This window comes from Chiloscyllium plagiosum, unplaced genomic scaffold, assembly GCF_037043375.1.
Source record: "Chiloscyllium plagiosum isolate Xiang-an unplaced genomic scaffold, Cpla_swu_hap1 HiC_scaffold_25, whole genome shotgun sequence".
In the NCBI taxonomy this organism is placed as follows: domain Eukaryota; kingdom Metazoa; phylum Chordata; class Chondrichthyes; order Orectolobiformes; family Hemiscylliidae; genus Chiloscyllium; species Chiloscyllium plagiosum.
Window position 1 is genome coordinate 25822115 of NW_028270163.1, and position 18037 is coordinate 25840151.

The 18037-nt window shown below is 39.5% G+C and overlaps 1 protein-coding gene across 1 annotated transcript in view; it reads right to left on the reverse strand.

The window, feature by feature from the left end:
- Positions 1-18037, reverse strand: part of usp43a (ubiquitin specific peptidase 43a) — a 471198-nt gene that overhangs the window by 39923 nt on the left and 413238 nt on the right. The window contains exon 8 of the mRNA XM_043714590.2: positions 6886-6997. Coding sequence (XP_043570525.2) covers positions 6886-6997 — 112 coding nt within the window. The remainder of the gene's footprint in view (positions 1-6885; positions 6998-18037) is intronic.

Here is an 18037-nt window from a genome sequence, read left to right on the forward strand (position 1 = left end):
AGAGTAGTTCTGTGATGACATGTTGATCAGGAACTAGCAGTATGATTTCCTAATGAAATGGAAATAAAGGGAATGATTTGCAGTCAGCAGTAAAGCAAGGACACTTGATGTTTAGTATGAAGTTAAGGCTCCTTAAGAGATCTTGAGAATGTCAGCTTTCGTGCTGTGCAGTGACACTGGAACAGATGCAGCATTCACACGTGGAGCAATATAGATGTCATCAGGCTGTCGATTACTGTTCAGGATTGCCAACCCCACTCCCTGTCCCCAGCTACAACACGTGAAATAACTACAGTAAAATGCCATATTAATAGCACTCCACAGATGGAACATTTTTTTCCTCAGGTCTAGTTCTGTAATGCATCAAATGTTGTTACGGAGGTTACTCTTGGAAAACGTTTTGCCCCTGATTGGAGAAGGTGTACCTTGTTAAGTGAAAAATCACACAACACCAAGTTATAGTCCAACAGGTTTATTTGGAAGCACTAGCTTTCGGAGCGCTCCTTGTTCATCAGATAGTTGTGGAGCAGGACCGTAAGACGCAGAATTTATAGCAAAGGATTTTGAAAAAAAATTCATTCGTGGGATGAGGATATCATGGGCATTTATTGCCCATCCCTAACGGCCCCAGAGGGCAGTTAAGAGTCAACCACATTGCTATGGGAACGAAGTCAGGCCAGACCAGGTAAGGATATCCTTCCCTGAAGAACATTAGTGAACCAGGAGGGTTTTCCCAAATATCAATAATGGATTCATGGTCATCATTAGACTCTTAATTCCAGATTTTTTTTTATTCCACCATCTGCTATGGCAGGATTTGAACCCAGGTCCCCCAGAATATGACCTGGGTCTGTGGATTAACAGTCCAGCAATAATACCACTAAGCCATCGCCTCCACTATTACAGTATCATGCAACTGTAATGAAATATTGAACAGACCTAGATTGCTATTAAGTCTTTCATCTTTTAGAGTGGTTGCAGGTTTCGGTTCATTATAAACCAGTTCATATTAATGAACCAAACCTGTAACCCATTCTAAAAGATGAAAGACTTGACACCAATCTAGGTCTGTTCAATATATAATTTCAGTTCCATGACACTGTAATCCTTTGCTATAAATTCTGTGCCTTATGGTCCTCGTCCACAACTACCTGATGAAGGAGCAGCACTTTGAAAGCTACTGCTTCCAAATAAACCTGTTATACTACAACTGGATGTGTGATTTTTAACTTTGGTCCACCCTAGTCCAATACTGGCTCCTCCACACCATGGCTACCTTATTAAGGTTTTCAAACAGCAATGTGGAAGCCAAAAAGTTGAAATTCTTATTTATTTTGTGGTTTACTAGGAGAGTTGGGGCATCCATGACGTCAGCTTGTGTAGGAGTCTTGAGGGCCACACCATAACTTCAGGACTTTTACATTTATTCGCACATTCCCAATATTGTGATGATGCAGTCAGCTTCAGAGGAGTCATGATGATCACACTCACGGTTCACTATCAACACAGCTATCTCCTCAAACCCACAAGGAAAAATCCATGTCAAACACAACCCTACAGGTTTTGCTGCTAACTCTTGATGTGTGTGTGCATTATTGGAAATAACATCTTATTGCCCATCCTTTGCTGGCCTTCACGAGGTGTTGGTGAACTTGGCTGGACTTGACTGCTGTTCCCAAATTAGCATGGAGGTGGGTGTTTCATTTAACAATTCTGATTTGCAACAGAGTTAGCATTGCTGTCTCACACCGCCAGGGACCAGGGTTCGATTCAAGCCTTGGGCGACTGTCTGTGTGGAGTTTGCACGTTATCCTTGCATCTGCATGGGTTTTCTCCGGATGCTCCTGTTTCCTCCCAAAATCCAAAGATGTGCAGGTTTGGTGGATTGGCCATACTAAATTGGCCCCTGTGTCCAGGGATGTGCAGGTCAGGTGACTGAGCTCTGGGAGATACGGGGATAGCGTGGCAGGTAGTGGGTCTGGTAGAAATGCTCTTTGGAGAGTCAGTGCAGACCCAATGTGCTGAATGGCCTCTGTCTGCACTATAGGAATTATATAATATTTTGCTCATTTAACATACAGTACAGGCACTTAATGGCCTCCTTCTGTGCCAATACGCTAATTTGCAATGGAGAACAAGTGCTTCATATAAGACTAACAGAATTGTTTGTGCTGTTAGGAATGCTGTAAGGAAGTTCAATAATTGACCTATGTGGCAGAAATAAAATCCTGCAGCAAACAATTCTTTAGCTGTAAGTCACTTTAGCGAAGCAAGGTTCGAAAACATTGCTTCTTTAGCAAGCACAGTAGACACGTTCAAACTCACTGGCATTAAAAAGCTTATTTGCAAGCAAAATTCTGAATTCTGTCCTGCAACATGTAACAACACAAATCGTCACTGCAGGCAGCAGTCTTCTGCTCTTGGTCTGCTCCCTGAAGTGTTTATAACATACTCACACTTCCTAAATGGTTTTATTGTCAAAAATAATTCATTTCACTTTTGCTGCCACTTGCAAGATAGCATTTTCCCCGTGAAGGTGGTTGTCACTAGTATAAAGGTGTATAATTAGAAACATAGAAAATAGGGGCATGTTGGACATTTGACTCTTCAAGACTGCTCCACTATTCAATATGATCATGGCTGATTATCCAATTCAGTATCCTGTTCCTGCTTTCTCCCCATACCCTGTGATCCCTTCTTTCAGTAGACAGAGCGTACTGTGTACTTTGTTAGAAACATCATGTACATGTTCAACTGCACATCTTTAGAACAGTGAATATATTAATTTTAAATCTATTGAGGTTCCCCTAACCATTACAATAGTTTGTACTTGTACAGCACATTAACAGCTTGAAGAAAAAAATTAAAATTTAAGAATAGGATATGTAGGTCCATAGGAATGGTAAAAGATAGAACAGATGAAGATATATAGAGAAAAAAAGGAACAGAGGAAATAAGTACGGAATATGTGTAAAGAATCTGCAAAAATTGTTAAGAAGAGTGAAATATTGCATAAATACGCCAATAACAGAATTGTTTATTATGAGGACCTCTGAGGAAAGGATAATCAGATAGTCAAGGGTCAACAGAAATGGTGGAAATATTTGACAAGTACTTACTTCCATGTTTACAAATGAGAAAGATGCATGGAAGGAGAAAACAGATGTGATTTGAATAAACTCAGGATTTCTTATAAATAGTAAACCTTTCTGATGATTACCTATTAAGTTAAGCTCCATTAGGAAACATCCAAGTTGTTGAAAAGAAATGGCAGGATTTCTGGAAATGTATCTTGTATTTCAAGTATCGAGTGAGAACAGCCTGGAATGTTGAGTTCCCAAACATACTAACGTTTTAGCCAGATGTGGAATCTTCCAGGCCTGATTGAAATGGACGTTGACAAATCCATTGGGAACATGTGGTGAGATCAGGAGATTCTCACTGTCAAGAAAAACAGTCTAATTCTCCAACCATGTTTTGAACTCACTAATCTCACTAATGAGCAGAGGGAGGCATGCTTGCACTATTTGCATGCACTGGTATGCCATTACAACTGAATCTTGCCTCATTGATGCACAGTTTCCCATTCTCCCAACCACTGGATAGAAATAAGATGGTGACAATTCCTGATCTGGAGGTCAGTGAGCAGGTACCTGGCGACTCCAGCTCACTACATTCTTCTCTGATCATCACTCTTGGGCACCAGTCACCAGGGCATGTTCCACCGCCAGCGACTGCCCACATTCCATTCCATAAACACTGGCATCAGACATGTATGCGCCTCACCACACCATCATGGAACATCTCAAATCCATTCACAATACTAATCTGTGCTTCAGTGCTTTGGACTGCACCAGCGCTCATCATTCGAATACCACTACTAGAACACTTTGTGTAGAGACAGGTACCCATCTCATGCATTCAACCAGGGTCTAGCTCAGTGCTTTCTTATACTTACTCACTTTGTGACTAATTGGATGTTCACAGCATCTCTGCCATGCCTTGTATTTTTGTTCTTTGCCATCTCAGCCAGAGTTTAAAGGCTCACAGTCCTTCTGCCTTGCCTTGCCTTGAAGCGCAGAAGCAAAGCCAAGCAGCTTTTAATGGTTGTCCATCAGGAGAGTGCACATGTCACTGCAGGCCACAGTGCAATGTAAATTTCACATTATCCCACACACAGCTTGCTTGATTGGCACCATATTCACAAATATCCACTCACTCCATCACTGACACTCAGTAGCAGCTGTCTATAGAATTCATCAAGGTTCCTTAGTCAACACCTTCCATACCTACCACCACTTCCATCTAGAAGGACAAGGGTAGCAGATGCATAGGAACACCACCTCCTGTAAATTCCTCTCCAAGCCATTCACCATCCTGACTTGAAAACATATAGTCATTCCTTTACTGTCACTGCATTAAAATCCTGGAATTCCTTCCCGAACAGCATTATGGATCTACCTGCACCAAATGATTGCAGCAGTTCAAGAAGACAGCCAACTAACACTTTCCCAAGGATAACTGGGGATGCATAATAAATGCCAGTGACATCCACATCCCATGGAGGAGTTAAAATAAAAAATCTTTAATCAGGGCCAGACAATAGGCTTCCAAAGGTAAGGGTCTAATGTCTGAATCAATTTGAGGGGGGGATCTTGAAACACAATCAAACAGAATATGCCATATTATCCTAGCACACGATGGTCATGACAACTGGAGCAGTCAAAGAGGGGGTGTGATGGACTCTGAAGAAGTAGGAGAGCAGCAGCAGTCTTCCTCGGAGGAAGTTGAAGACATTGAACAAGAAGAACATGACCTTCTGCACAGTTGAGTAGTGAAGCATCAGACACAACAAGCCAGACAGGACTTATATTGACACTTGCTTCCAATAGACAGGAGTTGGGTGTAGCAATCACTACAGTAAATCTGTTGGTACTCAAAACGCACATGGTCCCTGTTTATTATCAGAAGTAAATACAGCTTTATATTTTATTTGTCTTTCCTGTTGCTGAGTAAAAGTGAGCATTTTCAACTCTTTGAAGGCTTTCCAGTATGTGAGGGTCCTACAATGAACAGTGAGTGTTAAGCTACACTGGGCATTGGGAAAAGAGTTGACAGGGTTCTGGGATGGGATGTTGAAAGGGATGGGTAACCTGTTTAGCTTGGTCTTCAATAGCAATGAATCAGTATGTATGTGCAATGAAGAACCAGCCGTGTCTTGGCACAGAATAAATAAACACTCTACTTTCAAGCCAAGTGCTACCAACAGCACTACACTGTCCAAGTAAAAATGTGATTAAGAGTTGGACAGTCTATGGATGTACTGATGCACAAAAACATTACTATTTGCAGCAGCATAAGCACAAGGATTATGGTATTCTTTCCACACAGTAGCTGGAATAAAACATTTATATCAGTGATAATGAAGCAATGACCAAGTATGCTCTTGTATCCCAAGAGATTCTCACAGATATTGATTGCTTTTCTCTTTGGCAGACTGGGATGAATCCAAATTATCTTCAAAAATCCAAAGTAGGTTGAACTGCCTTTACTTCAGACAACAGCAGAGCACTCATCCCATCCTAATGCAAGTTGCAATAAATGTGCTTATAGAACATTCAAATCTGAATATTTTAAACCATGTCCATTCTAAAATGGTAAGCACTAATTTGACAAGTAATCTCTGGGAAATCTCAATGTCTTTTCTTGGTATCAATAATATTATTGTCAATAGACTTATCACGCGATGCAAAATAAAACCATTGCTAGGTACAATGTCCTTTCGTTGGACATATAACATACTTCCTGGCTGTCCATATCCATTTGTAGAACTACTGGTTGAAGTGAGGTTCAGGCCAACAGTACTATTAAGCAGTTAAAACAATATATAGTGGGAAGGATAACCTTGAATTCTTTCTGAGTGTCATCTAAACCCAAAGATTGTGCAACAGCCCTTGTCTACTTATATCTTTATTTTACACAGAAAATGCTCAGTGTGACTTAAAGGTTGATTCAAATCTAAGCCAGGAAATAACTTGAGGCATAATTTAATGAGCTAGGTTTGTAAGTAGTGCAGATCTAATTCACTGGTGGTTTCTTTTTCCATAATCAGATTTTTGTTTCATTTTTGTTCATTTCACATGTTGATGAACTCTAAGTTTTTTTTAAATTTATCAAAACAAGACAATGTCTTTTTGCAGGGACTTCCAATCACACAGCATGGCTGCCCCCACACTCTCTCTCTGAGGTACAAAAATGCTGATGTGGTTATGTAGGGTTTGAGAAGTGACATGCATTTGCCCATGTGTACACTACAAAATACTGAGTGTTATTAAATACCAATGTGCACTTTAATTATAGAAATTCTAACACCATATGTCAGAGATGGATGCTGGAGCAAGGTAACAATTAAGGAAGAACAGCAGTAGACAACATTAGGCTGAGGAAGATAAATCACACACCACTGTATGCACATCTGTATTGTATAATGTCAACAGAGAGCTTGTTTCAGAAATAATGTGCCTCATGGAAATAATTGACAACTCAATCCAAGTTTGGTGTGTGTGAAGCTATTTTTATGCCTTCTAAGTAACTACGGTGTTGTGGAGGTTAGTAAATATGGGAAGGTCACCAAAAGAGTGTTCAGATCTTCATATGAGATGGACATTGTAGCAAGTATAATTGATGACATGAATTATATAACATTATGTAAAGGGGCTGTACAGCTACAATATCCAGGAAATTACAATGTTTCTGTTATATTACTTGAATGAAAAACCACCAGTTTAGTCTGGACTTTTGTCACATCTTTCATTTTTCTTCATTTTTACTGATAAACCATTTCAGAATCTCAAAGTTAGCCAATTTCCTTTATATTCTACTGACCTGCGAGTGGGTCTCATTTCTCATCAGACAGCACATTTTGTTTAGGATGCAAAGCTGCAGCTGATCCCAGGTCAACGATCGATCTTCCCTTACCAAAAATGGTGGACCAAACCTAAGAAGATCAACATAACACCATTTAGTTAAAATGCTGGCTGACCAATAACTATTGATTGGGGCTTATCGTTGCATCAAGCTAAAAATGATTTTCGACTCGATTAAAACAGGAATATTTCTGCAATGGGTTTTAAGAGAGATTTTTATTCCCACAGTAAAACACAATTAAATTAGTTATTGGTGAATTTGTCCATGGGTGCTAATCCACACACCAGTAAGTTCTTCAATTAGATTAAGTTAAATAGAATGCATTTTCAATTGAATACCACAACATAAATGACTGAACTATTTTTACAGTTTGTATCTTTTGAGGAAGCATTGTTAATTAAAGGAAGCATTAAAATTCTATACAAATCACTGGAAGTCAATCAATAATTTCAATAGTGTGACTTTATCACAACTGAGCAAGTTTTACTTATAAAGGGAAATGCCTTCAGATAATTTTATGCTTCGCTACACATCTTTTAATCACAAATTGGAGGTTTGGATCTCAACAAGGCATTCAAATAAACAACGCTATAGGATTGAATTTAATAAATTTCTGGTCTTTCATTTCTGGATCTTCATAGAGTCCCTTTAAAAGGTAAAGTACTTCCCAAAAGAGATCAAGACACAAAGCAGTAATGGAAAAGTAAAGAGGGATGTAAACATTTGAGCATAAAATTGATTTCACCAAGGTTTTAAAAGACAGAGTAAATAGATGAGAACTGGAAACATTTAAACTGAGGACCTTAAGCTATACTCTTGATGATGTAGGGAACAAGTGTAAAAGGTAAAGTATGGAAAAAATAAACAGAACACTGGAAATAAAATGGGCCTGGAGTAAACAAAAACATGGTTGCGCCTGTGGTGGGGTAAAGCATGATGTCACAAAGGTGGAAGTATGCATTCTCGGTGTTGGATCAGGTATAAGGTTTTACACTCAACTCAGGAATGAATAGAAGACGAGGTTGTGAACTACCTGGGTCAACAAAGCAAGAGATTGCAGAAGGGACGGAACAAGGGGCAAAAAGTTCTAAATTTGAATAACTTAAATCTTGATCATGTTTTATTGGAATAAATTTTGGCACATTCACAATTTGATGTCAAGCAAGCAACTTGAAAACACAGAACTGGATTTCTGTATAGTAGAGCTGGGTGTTTTCAGTTTATCAACAAAAGACAGAATCCACACTTTAGTGCATTGGTTAATTTAAAATATTATTTACTTATAGTTAGTGCTAAAATCTTTCTTGATTCTAGGGTGAATTACCACATCGTGATAAGATCACTTCGTGGAAACAGTGATGAATATCATAAGCACTTTATAAAACATTGTGACATTAGTGACAGTGATGGTGCTTGGTAAGTTGTTAGTTCATAACACCACAGCTGGAAAGACACATATTCAATGCAACGTGCAATCCAACTAGCATCTGTCTATTCATACAAATGTTAACATTAGTGCAGTTTCAAAGCAGTCCGAAATGTTAAAGGCTTTCACTCAGAACAGTTAATTTCCCAATGCCATAACTACATGTGACTACTTCTATTTATATACTCCGGTTAACCAGACTGAGTCCCAACTTCGAAGCCACAATGTTCCTCCAACAGACAGACTTCATACAGGCGGCAACTGCCCTGAGCATGTCCTTTCATTGATCTCACACATTGAAGTCACTTTTCAGAAAGGCTGAAAGACAGGAAATTACCTTTGCTGCTGAAACTCTTCAAGGCTATTTTCTGTATGAGAATCCTACAATAAATTAATTTCGAGATAAACAGCCAACTGCTCCATGAACTCCCTGGAGATCAAACCAACCACCTACATATTACAAACAGTGGGCTCCCACAGGATCAGCCCTAAAACGGCTCTCTTCAACATGTAAACATTCGACCATGCTCCCTCAAAATCATGACTTGTCACATATGCTAACAATTTGGTCCAGGCTTTTGTGGCTAAACAACTTTTTGTAATATCTTGACAATGTCATGACATTGAGAAAAGCTCATTTAAGATCTAGGTTCTTTGGAAACCAACTTCAGAATATGAGGACTTTAAACATACACTGTCAAGATGGCTGTTTTAAGCCTTCCACCTGAAGGGAAGAGCTTCAAAGTCCAGCTCTCTAGCTAACACCCACCCATAATCCAATACCAAAATATCTTAGCATCACTCTTGACTACATGTTGACCATACCACCAGAACACCGGAACCAAAATTAGGATTGAGTGAATCTCAAAAGGAGGTTGATGGGTACCATCTTCAGTAGCACAGGCAACATGCATGCAAGACCGCATTCATGCAGGTCGACCCAGCAGTAGAGTATACTATGGCTCAGGAGCCACTGCATAAACATGGGAGATATTCATATCCTGGAGGTCATGAGGGTTATTTCTACAATGCTGATGCCAGCACAATTCAAGTGGCTTCCTTTACTTGCACATGTTGAATCTCCTAATGTCCACAGGAAAAGCACCCTCTCAAAGATACTACTGCCTAACAACAACTGAAGCACTCAGTCATTGACACCTCAAAAGACCCACATGCAATTATCTGAAATCACATGGCCCCCAATGCAACACACTTCACACCCTAAAAACTGACAACAGCCCAACTCTCGATGGTGTAGTTGACTGCAGACATCACCAAATGCACCCTAATAACTGACCTGAGAGGTGAAACTCATGGTTTCAAACTTTCATGGAAAATCTGGACAAACATTGGATGATGCCATAAACCTATGGGCAATTGTTTTACAAGTAGAACAGGAAGAACTGCTCAAATACTGACTATGGTCATCCAAGAAACTGATCTTTTTCTCTAAATAAATCTGGTGGGATCATAACCATTTATACTGTCAGCTGAAGCCATTAAATGAAATGTTAATCTTAACATCAAACCATAACTGTTTCCCCAACCATACAATTAAGAATGTAGCAGCATTTCTTAGAGCACTTGACAGGAATATCATGAAACAAAATTAAATATTAAGCCCTACAGATAGATAGTAGGACACTCATTCAAATCATTCTCTCCAACACACAAGAGTCTAACTATTTCTACTGATGTTCAACATATTACCATCACTAAACTCTCCATTAGCAACCTCCTGGAAGTTACAGAAAACTAACTGGAACAGTCAGATGTGGCGATGAGAGTAGGTTAGAAGCTGGAAATTATATGGTAAGTAACTCACCTCCAGCTTTCCCTCACCACATGTAGCATTTACATAAAAAAAATCAGAACATGATGGATTACATCATATTTGTCAAGAAGAGGGTAGCTACAACAGACAAAATCATACCATTCAGGACCATGCAACCAGCTTCAACCACAGCCCATCCACCACCTTCAAACAGTTATAGCTTCCCTCCGTTATTGGCTCACAGTGTATATCAGTAACTTGCCAATGTTCTTTGCTATTATCTCCTTAAAACATAACTTCTACTAGCTAGAGTAACATGGGCAGTAAATTCATGGGAATATCATCTGGTTCCCGTCTAAGTCATAAGCCACACTGACTGGAACTATATTGGTGGTCCTTCATTGGGTCAAAAACTGGAACTTCCTTCCTAACTGTACTGTACATGTACCTACACTGCATTGGCTACAGCAATTCAAGAAGGTAGCTCACCATCATCTTAACTACAGCAAATAAATGCCAGTGATGCTCAAGAAAGAATGCAAACAGCTTCAATCACAAACAACATGGAAATCAAAACTGGTCAGCAATGCCATTCGAACTATGACAGATGTTGCAATCTACACTGACATACTGTGATGGGTTTCATTAATTCCAAATTCCAAACATAGAGAAAAAAACGCCAACTTGAAGAACAGGCTGCACATTAATATGAACATTTCACCTTTCCTGGTAATTCACAGCCCAACAATAACTGTCATGATGGAATCAAACATATACCATGAGCAAACTTCCTACTCTTTTCGTTTGTTTGATGCCTGTCTTAACACCAGTGTTTTGTACATGCACACAGAACAAAAACATAAATGGGTAATCCTGCAGAGGTGGAAATGGAAGTTTTATGGATGGATATGTGGATTAGAACCTCATTGCTGATTCGGGTATGATACCAAGGTTGCGAACAGTCTTATGCATTTTGATTTAGTTGTCAGGGAGAAGGCTGGTGTCAGCAGGAGGGAGTTCTGGAGGAGCTACTGAGACACTGGCTTGTTATGATCTCCAAGGAGACCAGTAATGTTTTTAGCTGATATTTTAGATTATGAAACTCAGGTATTTATTAAAAGAATGGAAGCCACAAGATCCACTTTTTAGACATAAGAATTTCAGAACACAAAAAACAAAGAACATGATAATAACTACATAATGAACTATAACTAGGTAATAATTACACTGTACATTAAACAGTCAATAATAAGATAGTAAAAATAGTTTGAATTGAAATATTGAAATCCAGATCAAATATCCTAATTTCACTTTCTTTTTATGCTCATTAGACATCCAGTCCAAAACTCTCAAGTCAGATACTGACTAAAAATTGGGAGATTAACCCAATGGTCTGAAGAGTTCATGAAAAATTTGGCCGATATTTCTTCAACCTTCCATTTGCTTCTGGCAAGACGGTCTACTCCAATCCTTCCCAACATCCTAAGGTCATACATTTCCCATTGAACATTGCCGTCTCTGGCATCTTAGACATGAATGTTCTGAGTCAGAATTCTCCTGGTTTCATTATTCCTTAACAATGGAGTTTGTATCTAAAATACTCTCTCCTTAGCTTGGCTATGCCGGAAATTCAACTCACTGTCAGTCAAATCCTTCAGCTAACAACTGTTTTAATTATTTTAGCTAATACAATGAATTTTAACTGAACTCTACTGGAAGATGTTTCTAGATTAGAGTGGTGCTGGAAAAGCAGAGCAGGTTAGGCAGCATCCGAGGAGCAGGAAAATCGACGTTTCGGGCAAACGCCCTTCATCAGGAAATGTTGATTTTCCTGCACCTCGGATGCTGCCTGACCTGCTGTGCTTTTCCAGCACCACTCTAATTTAGACTCTGAGTTCCAGCGTCTGCAGTCCTCACTTTTGCCTGGAAGATGTTTCTGTCAGTCCAGGTGGTTTTAAACTTTAAAAGGTACTAAATTTTAAAATGGAGGAACACCCTCAGAACTTACACATCTTTATCATTAATTTGTTAGCCTCTTTCTTTTCTTATTGTTTATCTCTCAGGCAACTTGGCCTCATCATCATTTCTATTTTTTAAAACAGAAATCAGATCCCAAATCTTAAAGGGACCATCGCCCCACCTAAATTAGTCAGCCAATTTGCACACAGCAAAGTCCTATAAGCATAAATAAAATAAATAAGAAGATAATCTATGTGCAGTTATGTCAATTCCAAGAGAAATGTTGGCCAGAGCACTGATAGAACTTTCCTATGCATCCTAAAATACTGCTCCGTGACTTTTAACATGCATTTGAGTAGGCAATAGCTGTTTCAGCTTTAAGTTTAATATTTATCAAAAAAAGTCAGAGATGATGCAGCACTGACAATAGACAATAGGTGCAGGAGTAGGCCATTCTGCCCTTCGAGCCTGCACCACCATTCATTATGATCTTGGCTGATCATCCTCAATCAGTATCCTGTTCTTGCCTTATCTCCATAACCCTTGATTCTACTATCCTTGAGAGCTCTATCCAACTCTTTCTTAAACGAATCCAGAGACTGGGCCTCCACTGCCTTCTGGGGTAGAGCATTCCACACAGCCACTACTCTCTGGGTAAAGAAGTTTCTCCTTATCTCTGTCCTAAATGGCCAACCCCTTATTTTTAAGCTGTGTCCACTGGTTCGGGACTCAGCCATCAGCGGAAACATGTTTCCTGCCTCCAGAGTGTCCAATCCTTTAATAATCTTATATGTCTCAATCAGATCCCCTCTCAGTCTTCTAAACTCAAGGGTATACAAGCCCAGTCGCTCCAATCTTTCAACATAAGGTGGTCCCGCCATTCCAGGAAATGACCTCGTGAACCTACGCTGCACTCCCTTAATAGCTAGAATGTTTTTCCTCAAATTTGGAGACCAGAACTGCACACAATATTCCAGGTGCGGTCTCACCAGGGCCCTGTATAGCTGCAGAAGAACCCCTTTGCTTCTATACTCAATCCCTCTTGTTATGAAGGCCAGCATGCTATTAGCTTTCTTCACTACCTGCTGTACCTGCATGCTTGCCTTCATTGACTGGTGTACAAGAACGCCCAGATCTTTTCGTACTGCTCCTTTACCTAACTTTACTCCTTTTAGGTAGTAATCTGCCTTCCTGTTCTTGCCACCAAAGTGGATAACCATACATTTATCCACATTAAACTGCATCTGCCATGCATCTGTCCACTCACCTAACCTGTCCAGGTCACCCTGTAATCTCCTAACATCCTCCTCATATTTCACCCTGCCACCCAGCTTTGTATCATCAGCAAATTTGCTAATGTTACTATTAATACCATCTTCTATATCATTATTATATATTGTAAAAAGCTGCTGTCCCAGCACTGATCCCTGCGGTACCCCACTGGTCACCGCCTGCACGTTTCCTCCATCCAACAAAAGCATAAGGCCATCAAAGGCTTCAGTTTTCCCAATCCTCAATCATGGATTACTGCTCAACCAAGTAGTCCCACTTGCCTGCTCCTGGCCCGCATCCTTCTAAACCTTTCCTATTTATGTACTTACCCAAACACCTTTTAAATGTTGTAATTATACCTACACCCATCACTTCCTCAGGAAGTTCATTCCACACATGAACCACCCTATGTGTAAAAAAAAATGCCCCTCATGTCTTTTTAAAAAATCTCTCTCCTCTTACCTTAAAAATGTGCACCCGAGTCATGAAATCCCTCATCCTAGGGAAAGGTACTATTAACTCTATCTATACCCCTCATTATTTACAACAATAAATCAAACTCAAACTCAAAGTGTTGCTGAGCAGTTCTATAACTCATGAAGACAAATTGCAACAAAAAACTCAAAAGAACATAAAACTTTGAAATGAGTATGAGCTCTTCCAGTTGCTTAACTGAATCCATTCAGCCTGGCACTTCACCTTTTTGAGGTACTCTTCGAATATTCATTATGCCCTTCTCTTTCTTATTAAAAGGATTGTTTAGAAGAAATTAATCCTGAAGTTCTGAAATGATTTTGTACAGTAAGGTAAATTTAGATTCTGAGGAAAGGTTAAGTATATGCAGCTGGTCAAAGCACTTAATGATTTCTACATTGTCACCTTTTTTTTTATATTTTATTCTTTCACAGGATGCTGGCTTTGCTGGTGAGGCAGCACTTAGTGCCCATCCTTGGTTGCCCTTGAAAGGAGTGATTTGTTAGATGCCATTTCAGAGTCAACCACATTGCTGTGGTTCTGAAGTCACATGTAAGAATGGAAGATTTTCATCCCTAAACAACAGTAGTGAACCAGATGGGTTTTAATAATAATTGATGATATGTTTCAAGATTATCATTACTGAGGCTAACTATTCCAGCTTTATTAATTGAATTTAAGTTCCACAAATTGTCATGCGGGGGTTGAACCATTGTGCTCACAGCATTAGTCCTAGGTCTTTGGATTACTAATCTCATGACATTATCAGGCATCACTATCTTCCCAAGCTGAATGATATGTGTACTCAAATTGTGCTGAAATGTAATGAATTGTTTATTAGCTGTGTTACTGAAATTGTAAGTAAGAATTGACGACATGCACACAGCAATAACATCCTGCTTCCCAAAGCAGAAGCTGGCATTTAAACGATGACATTGCCCCAATGCTCTCATCATTTTCAAATTTGACACACCACGCATTGGCTGTTTAAACAAATCTTATCTCTTAGATGCCGTTGGAAAAAGGACAAGAAAATGTACACTCACAAACTGCAATTCTGATTCTTAAAGGCTCCAGTGAGTTACTAATTTTATGAACTATTTATCGGGTATCCAACACCCCTGTTGCTTTTGGTTTGATATATTGGTACTGTCAAAAAACTCTTAATTGACTTCATGCCAACTTCCCACATTTAATGTTTTCAATTTATAGTTTAATGCTGATTTCTTTAAAGTTGGTACTCAAAACTGTATTAAACAGAGGGTGACTGATCATAAAGAAGAACTGTTAGCCAAAGGTCTTCCACATCCTGTGAGCTAAATTTAAAGCTCATCGAATTGAAGGCAGCTGACCTGATTAGAAGATAGACTGAGCAGCAGAAGACAGACAGTAAGGATAATTGGCAGGTATTCTCGTTGGCAGGATGTTACTGGTGACCTGTGTTGGTACCTCAACGATTCAATGTACTTATTAACAATGTACATGACAGGATAGAAAGTTGTGTATCCAAGTTTACTGGTGAAACAAAGGTAGGCCGCATAGAAGGCAGTATAAATGAAGGATAAGATTACAGTGAGATACTGATAGATCAAGCAAATGATAAAATCTGTATCAAGATGATTCAATTTCTGCAAATGAGATGGCACTCACTTTGGATCGAAACAAGATAGAACAGAGTCATTTCTAACTGATGGAAGGCTAGAAGTACAGAGCTGCAAAGTTACTTAGCAGTCCATGTGTATACAATATTAAAACTTTATGGACAGGTACAAAAAAAACACAAAATGGCTAATAGAATGCTGGCTTTTTCATCTGGAGGAGGTGAAAAGTCATGCTGCAGCTATACAGATGATTAGTTAGGTCAGACCTGGAGCACATTGTTCTAGGCACACCTTAGGAATGATATATTGGTTCTGGAGAGAGTGCAGCATAGATTTACAAGAATGGCTCTAAGGACATAAACTCCAAGATGCAAGTGATGAAGAAAGATTTCATATACTAGTGTTGTATTCCTTGGAATTTAGAAGATGATAGATAGATGATATAAAAAAGCGAACTAAGTCTAGGATGAATTAAATTATTTTTGAAGGTTGGTGAATGCACGATTGGGAGATATGGCTTACAAAATTATAGCTGAAAATGTGTTGCTGGAAAAGCGCAGCAGGTCAGGCAGCATCCAAGGAACAGGAGAATCGATGTTTCGGGCATAAGCCCTTCCTGAAGAAGGGTCTATGCCCGAAACGTCGATTCTCCTGTTCCTTGGATGCTGCCTGACCTGCTGCGCTTTTCCAGCAACACATTTTCAGCTCTGATCTCCAGCATCTGCAGTCTTCACTTTCTCCTTACAAAATTATAGTCAGGCTTTACAGCGATGAGGTTAGCAAGCACTTTAACACACTCTGGGTGGCAAATGTTTGGAGTTCTGTTCCAGCAACAGCGATTGAGAATAGGTAAGTTTTATTTTGAAATCACTAAGTCCTAATGCAAATTAGCTAGACACCAGAAACAACTGCATGTTTTACAAAAAAAAGAACAATTGCACACATGTACTGATTTTGCACCATGGTCTTTTGTCACAGTTTCTCCTACTGGTGCTATTTACTGATGTATAGCCATGCTAGTACTGGTTTGTATCTGTATGTATTTACATTATCAGACACCAGTAAATGCTGAACACTCTCTCTGACATACTCCTTGTGCTGTTCCAAGCCATCACCCATTCTCTCCCCACACAAAGTCACATACTACTCCAATCTCCAGCCATGTGAACTATGGTCTTTTGGGTTCCAACGTGCTTCCCCATCTTTTGCTGGTTACACTGACACAATGTGTAACTCATACACATCACAGAGTAGTTACTGCACCGAAAGAGACTGTTCAGTTTATTGTAACTGCACCAGCCAAAAGAAAAATAAACAAACTGCCCATTCTAATCCTAGCTTCCAGCACTCAGTTTATAGCCTTTCAGTTTATAGCACTCCAGGTGCAGATCCGGGTATCTTTTAAACTAGCTGAGCATCTCTGTCTCCACTCCCAAACTAGGTAGTGAACTTCAGACACCTCTACCCTCCAGGTGAAAATCATTTTCGTTATGTCCAGTGTAATCCTTTGACCAATTGCCTTAACTCTGTGCCCTCTCTTTCTGATGTCTCCATGAGGGAAGCAGGCCCCTTATAATTTTGAACACTCAATTAGGTAACCCACCCAGGGTTACCTGGGTGCTGAACACATGCTCATGAATCCTGAGTGATGAGTCTCTACTCCTGAGTTGGAAGCACTGATTTGACAGAATTTCTGACTCTGCAATCCTGATTTGGGAGAAAGTATCCCAGATGATCTGATTTCTGTTCTGTGGAAGGAGAGTTGGAAGAAATCATAGTCCTTCCTTTTGGGGCTATAAATCCCCAATTTCCTGAAATGGAAATTGCAGAGTCATTCCAACACATGCCTACCCCTCCCCACACCCACCATCCACCATCCTTTACTCATAAACGCTCCATACAAACTCTCACAATAACCACCAAATGCACACCACAGTAGCTGTGCTAAGATGGAATAAAATAAAGATTTAAGTATCTCTTTCACATCATTTAATAAAAGCCCTCAAATTGATAAAAACACATTCAATGTACTTAACATTAATCCCATATAATAACAAACATTTGTGCCCACAAAGACAGCTATCCCTGTTACAACCCCTCTACACCGTCAATCAAACAATGAACTTACTGGTCTCTAACTGCCAAAAATTTCAGCCACCAAGCATTAATCATATAATGATTATGTCAACAAACATCGATTGAAATTGCAACCTGTGTTAGTTTTCAGCTGCAGGCTGGCTTTTTTTCCTCAAAATTCAAAGAGCAGGTTGACAGTTCTAAAGACCTGATCCAATTTTTACACACAATGATAAGCTCCTCTTGCTGAAAGTGGTATTGTACTTCTCCCAAATTTGGGCATACACTATCTGCCCAAAGAACTCTAGTAGAGTTAGACATTCTCTCTTAAATTTCAAGTTTCCATCACCTGAGTGGCCAAAATGGCTTCTGCTTGAAGGAAGCTGCACTTTTAAATGTGGTTCTGCCTCCATGAATTTCAGCTTGTGTGCGAAATACCTTCAATTCCTGTTATCACCTCTGACAAAAACATGGGTGCTGCCTTTGGGGGGGACTTCCAAATTCCGGTACTAGAGGTTTCTCATTACA